Genomic DNA, 6,903 nt, shown 5'->3' on the forward strand with positions numbered 1-6,903 from the left:
CCTTCTTCGTCAAGAATATGAGAGAGAGAGAGAGAGAGAGAGAGAGAGAGAGAATCATACATGTGCATATATGTATATATATATATCTATATATATATATATATATATATACAATAACATATATATGCTGTATATATATATATATATATATGTACATATGTATATATATATATATATATATACACAATAACATATGTATGTATATATATATATATATACACACATATATATTTACATATAATATATATATATATATAAATATAAACACACACATATACATATAACCACTCAGTATTTACTGACATATCCTAAAAAGTTCATCAAAACAGAGAGAGAGAGAGAGAGAGAGAGAGAGAGAGAGAGAGAGAGTCTCGTAAAAAAGAAGAGAAGAAGAGCTAAACCTTTAAAGCACACATCCAGACCTCATCACGGCCAGGGAGCCACTGAAAGGCCGGGCCTTGGAACCATCGCCTATATATCACCGTCTTAGGCCAGTATGGATATATTCACAAAGGATCAGTGTGACTTATGTAGACTTATAGTGACTTATGTCTCTACGGCTGACTTGAGAGAGAGAGAGAGAGAGAGAGAGAGAGAGAGAGAGTGCTCTCCCTTCTCCCATGATTCCTTGTTGGGTCTTATGACATCTTTATGGGCGATTAGTAAAAAGGAACTAACAGTTGGGTTTATCTTTCAAGTATACATATACATATGTAGCTGTATATGTATATCTAAATTTACTGTATATATATATATATATATATATTATATATATATATATATATATATATAAATATATATATATATGCATATATATATATACATATATATATATATATATATATATATATGGTGACAAACGAATACTTTTCATTCGCTCCTATCTCATTTTCCTCTCATTTTTGTGGTTTTCACTTATTCTTGATCCTTCTTGTCCTAAACTTTGACGATTGAGAATCAGGTTCCACGTGAAAATGGATTCCCATGAAAACTTATTACCGTTGCTTGAGGGTACACTCAGGCACACTATTCTACCTTATTTTTTTTTTCTTATGTCTTTTTTAAAGTGTTCACATATGAAAGATCTAATCTAATGTTGTTGCTTTGTCTTAAAATATCTTTTGGTACAATTTGGAAATCATAAGAGTTCCATTATTATTATTATTATTATTATTATTATTATTATTATTATTATTATTATTATTATTATTATTAATACAACCTAGTTAACTATAAGCCCAAGGACTCCAACAGGGAAAAATAGCCCAGTGATGAAAGGAGACAAGGAAATAAACTATAAGAGAAGTAATGAACAATCAAAATAAAAGATTTTAAGAACAGTAACAACATTAAAACAGATCTTTCCTCTATAAACTATAAAAACTTTAAAAAAAAAACAAAAAAAAAAAGAGAAATAAGATGTAAGCAAGAGGAAAAAACACATAGTTCTTTATTAAATAAAAGTTAAAACAAAACTATCGTCAGAAATCAGATTATTCCTGAGAAATAATTCCAAAGAGGTCTAACCCTATACACGTTGATAACATAATCTAATCGGTTGATGGTTGTAGGGAAGAACATAAACTATCACTGACACCATGTTGTTTGAAATCAATATTGAAAATACCATGTTATCAACATGGTCTTTAGAAATGGAGTCAAGTTCCTTTTTAAATGTACTGTTATTAACAAAAGCCATTATTTAAGAGGGTAATTTATTAACAACACGGACTTAATCATGAAGAATTTAGCAATAATAGGTTACACACTGTTATCAACAGAATGCAATTTAACCCTAAACAATCTATCATTAAATAATGGAATTTACTCTTTAGCATTGTCTTTAACAGACTACACACTTCGTCATCAGAATTCAATTTAATCATGAATAATGTGATATTAACAGGCTATTATGAGTAAGGTGTCATTAAAAGACTTCACACTGATATTAACAGAATGCTATCTAATCATTAGCACTTTATCATCAACTTAACACAATTTAATCTTGAAAAAATTTGGCATTAACTGGTTGCACACTGTTATCAACAGAATGTAATTTAATCCTAAACAATTTATCATTAACAGCATAGAATTTACTCAAGAGCATTGGGTCTTGAAAAGACGACACACTTCATCATCAGAATGCAATTTAATCACGAGCAGTGTGTCATTAATAGGATATCATGAATAATGTGTTATTAACAGACTACACACTGTTTTCAACAGAATGCAATTTAATCATGAACAATGTGTCATTAACAGACTATTATGAGTAATATGTCATTAACAGGTGACACTCTGTTATTAACTGCATGCTATTTAATCACGTGTCATTAACAGGCTATCAAGAGTAGCTTAGCAAGTAATAATAATAATAACGTGTCATCAACGGGGTACACACTGTTATCAACAGAATGCAATTTAATCATGAGCAATGGGTCATTAACAGGGTTACACACTGTTATCAACAGAATGCAATTTAATCAAGAGCAATGTATCATTAACAGGGTTACACAATGTTATCAACAGAATGCAATTTAATCAAGAGCAATGTATCATTAACAGGGTTACACAATGTTATCAACAGAATGCAATTTAATCAAGAGCAATGTATCATTAACAGGGTTACACAATGTTATCAACAGAATGCAATTTAATCATGCGTCATTAACATCATATTTACTCACTTATAGACTGCCCTCTTATCAGCTTCGAACTGCGCCTGATCGTGGTATCCATGATGGTCGGGAGGCAAGGGCTGCTGTCCAGATAGGCACTGTTCATGGGCGGGCTGTGGGTTACTGGGATGGGCGGCAGGGGGCACAACAGGCTGGGGCGTGGGCGCCGTGGCACCCCCGACCCCTGTGGCCCCAGCAGAGGGGGGTCCCCCACCGCCACCCCCCTGCTCCGGGTAGCCCGCTGTCATCATTCTGAACTAGTGCACGACCACTCGAACACACCACGCGCACGCACGCACGCACACCAACGTTAATCAGCCCGACACGGCCTGGGGGAGAGGGGAGAGAAGGGGAACACAGGCAAAGATTAGTTGATTGTCGTGATTGTGATATAAATAATATTGATAAATATTAAGGGCAAAACTTTAATAAAAATATTTGAAATTTTCATCAAATAAACACAAATATACTGTATATACAGTACATAGAAGCTTTGTAAATATAAGATATGCATGCATACAATAATAATAATAATAATAATAATAATAATAATAATAATTATAATAGTAATTTGATACATTCTCATCAAAGAAACACCTATATACATACATATATATATATATATATATATTAATGTAGCGGAGAGAGAGAGAGAGAGAGAGAGAGAGAGAGAAATAATTCCATATGAATAAAATTCCCGATATGCAGGAATAAAAAAGAAAAAAAATTTACACCCTAAAAAACCCAACTATTAATGTAGCGGGGGAGAGAGAGAGAGAGAGAGAGAGAGAGAGAGAGAGATGCTACCCCATCTAATCAAATTATTAAATAATTAATTGAGTTGTAATCATGGATGTTAATCACACAATTATTTCACTAATTCGGATCTTTAACTGTAAAAAAAAAATAAAACAAAAAAAAATTTATAACCAATTTCCCGTCAGTAAACCAATTATTAATTCAATTTTAAATGGGATTTTCAACACTTTCGACTTAATGCTTTTAGAGCTGCGATTAAAAGGCTGAAAAAGTAAAAAAAAAAAAAAAAAAAAAAAAATATGCCTCTCTAAAAAGGGTTTTGCCTCGTGATTAATTATTTTCTTTTTAATGGTATGATTTTCCAAGGGGGAGGGGGAGGCGCTTCCCGTGACTTTTAGGTGGTTTTGTGTTTGTTCTTGTGTTTCTTGCTGTAAGTTCATACATATGTATGTAGGCTAGTCCTTATAGGACAAGACATAATGTTTTCTTAAAACATTTTATTATAATTGTTCATTACTCCATATATCGTTTATTTATTTCCCAATTTCCTTTCCTCACTGGGCTATTTTTTCCTGCTTAAGCCCTTGGGCTTATAGCATGTTGCTTTTCTATCTAAGGTTGTAAAATAATAATAATAATAATAATAATAATAATATGCCTATTGGAAACGTTCCTGTATGCCGAACTCCTGGACGTTGACGGGGTTCGAGACCCGCTCAAGTTCGATAGTATTTCTTGTAGTGTTTGCAACCGCCCTATTTTTGTGAGGTAAGGATAGGATAATTGGGGGTGCATTTAGGTCTACATGCTGAGTCATAGCCATTGCTTAGCTTGATTGCATGAATTGACCTTTGACCTTGACATTCCAAAATGTAATCATTTCCAGCGTTTTGCATAACAGTTAATCCATGGAAGTTTAATTACTCTACGATTAAAATTGTGGCCAGGAAGGTACTGTATTCACAAACAAGCACACAAACTTGGGGCTTTTAAAATATAACTTTCCAACTTCATTGGCGGAGGTAAAAATATCCCAAACCTCAGAGACTTCCATCAAAATTAGATATTATTTTGGCTTCCTGCAGGTAACCTCTAACCATGTAATAATAATAATAATAATAACAATAACAACAACAACAATAATAATAATAATAATAATAATAATAATAATAATAATAAAGTCTAGCAGCCATGAAAATAAGATTGGAGGAAATTTTGAGACTTGTATTTTACGAGGAAAATTTGGTTTCAAAATATGAGAATATTTAAAGGGAAATGACCCGACTTCGACGTGGTGGAGTCAGGCTGGAATTTTGGGAATTGGAATTTTCTTTATTCCCTGCTTTAGTTCCTTTAAAAACAACGGAATTTCACCATTTCTAGAGTGAAAATAAACAAAATCTTTATTTTCGGCTTTAGTTCCTTTAAAATCCACGGAATTTCACCATTTCTAGAGTGACAATGAACAAAATCTTCATTCCCTGCTTTAGTTCCTATAAAAAAACCGGAAGTTCACCATTTCTAGAGTGAAAATAAACAAATTCTTTATTCTCTGCTTTAGTTCCTTTATAAACAACGGAATTTCACCATTTCTAGAGTGAAAATGAATAAAATCTTCATTCCCTGCTTTAGTTCCTATAAAAACAACGGAATTTCACCATTTCTAGAGTGAAAATAAACAAAATCTTTATTCTCTGCTTTAGTTCCTTTAAAAAACAATGGAATTTCACCATTTCTAGAGTGAAAACGAACAAAATGTTTATTCTCTGCTTTGTTCCTCTAAAAACAACGGAAATTCACCATTTCTAGAGTGACAATGAACAAAATCTTATTCACTGCTTTAGTTCCTTTAAAAACAACGGAATTTCACCATTTCTAGAGTGAAAACGAACAAAATCTTCATTCACTGCTTTAGTTCCTTTAAAAACAACGGAATTTCACCATTTCTAGAGTGAAAATAAACAAAATCTTTATTCTCTGCTTTAGTTCCTAAAAAAACACGGAATTTCACCATTTCTAGAGTGAAAATAAACAAAATCTTTATTCTCTGCTTTAGTTCCTTTAAAAACAACGGAATTTCACCATTTCTAGAGTGATAATGAACAAAATCTTTATTCTCTGCTTTAGTTCCTTTAGAAACAATGGAATTTCACCATTTCTAGAGTGAAAACGAACAAAATCTTTATTCACTGCTTTAGTTTCTTTAAAAACAACGGAATTTCACCATTTCTAGAGTGACAATGAACAAAATCTTCATTCCCTGCTTTAGTTCCTTTAAAAACAACGGAATTTCACCATTTCTAGAGTGAAAATAAACAAAATCTTTATTCTCTGCTTTAGTTCCTTTAGAAACAACGGAATTTCACCATTTCTAGAGTAATAATGAATAAAATCTTTATTCTCTGCTTTAGTTCTTTTAAAAAAGAACGGAATTTCACCATTTCTAGAGAGACAATGAACAAAATCTTTATTCTCTGCTTTAGTTCCTTTAAAAAACAACGGAATTTCACCATTTCTAGAGAGACAATGAACAAAATCTTTATTCTCTGCTTTCGTTCCTTTATAAACAAGGGAATTTGACCATTTCTAGAGTGAAAATTAACAAAATCTTTATTCTCTGCTTTAGTTTCTTTAAAAACAACGGAATTTCACCATTTCTAGAGTGACAATGAACAAAATCTTTTATTCTCTGCTTTCGTTCCTTTATAAACAAGGGAATTTGACCATTTCTAGAGTGAAAATTAACAAAATCTTTATTCTCTGCTTTAGTTCCTTTAAAAAACAACGGAATTTCACCATTTCTAGAGAGACAATGAACAAAATCTTTATTCTCTGCTTTCGTTCCTTTATAAACAAGGGAATTTGACCATTTCTAGAGTGAAAATTAACAAAATCTTTATTCTCTGCTTTAGTTCCTTTAAAAACAACGGAATTTCACCATTTCCAGAGTGACAATGAACTAATTCTTTATTCTAGAGCTTAGTTCCTTTAAAAAATGGAAGTGACAATGAACAAATTCTTTATTCTCTGCTTTGGTTCCTTCAAAAAATAAAATGTAATTTCGACATCTCTAGCGTGAAAATTAACAATTCCATAACTCTTCTGTCTACTATATTTAAAAATTCGAGCTGATTTTCGCCACCTGAATCAAGAAAACGAACAAAACCTCTGCCAAAATAGACATGGTTTCTCACTGAAAGAAAAAACTTTGACCTAAGAAAATCCCAACAAACGCCAACACATTCATCTCCACCGTTTCCAAAACAAAACAGCTTTCCGTCCACCTCACAGTAGCAATGAACGTCACCTGAAACAGTTTCCCGCGATCTGAATACCAAAACTGAACGAGCCCTAGACATCTATACCCTCCCAAAACAAAACTTCTTTTCGCCAACTGAATAGTGAAAATGAACACCTAGCTGTATGGGGAATGGGGTAACGTGGGTAGGGGAAAGGGGGGATGGTT

The 6,903-nt window shown here is 32.5% G+C and overlaps 1 protein-coding gene across 1 annotated transcript in view; it reads right to left on the reverse strand.

Moving 5' to 3' along the window:
* Positions 1-3,012, reverse strand: part of LOC137658982 (homeobox protein PKNOX2-like) — a 14,801-nt gene extending 11,789 nt beyond the window's left edge. The window contains exon 1 of the mRNA XM_068394089.1: positions 2,688-3,012. Within this exon, the coding sequence (XP_068250190.1) occupies positions 2,688-2,929 (242 nt within the window). The 5' untranslated portion in view covers positions 2,930-3,012. The remainder of the gene's footprint in view (positions 1-2,687) is intronic.
* Positions 3,013-6,903: the final 3,891 nt, after the last annotated feature.

The sequence above is a fragment of the Palaemon carinicauda genome, chromosome 19 (assembly GCF_036898095.1).
Source record: "Palaemon carinicauda isolate YSFRI2023 chromosome 19, ASM3689809v2, whole genome shotgun sequence".
NCBI lineage: Eukaryota > Metazoa > Arthropoda > Malacostraca > Decapoda > Palaemonidae > Palaemon > Palaemon carinicauda.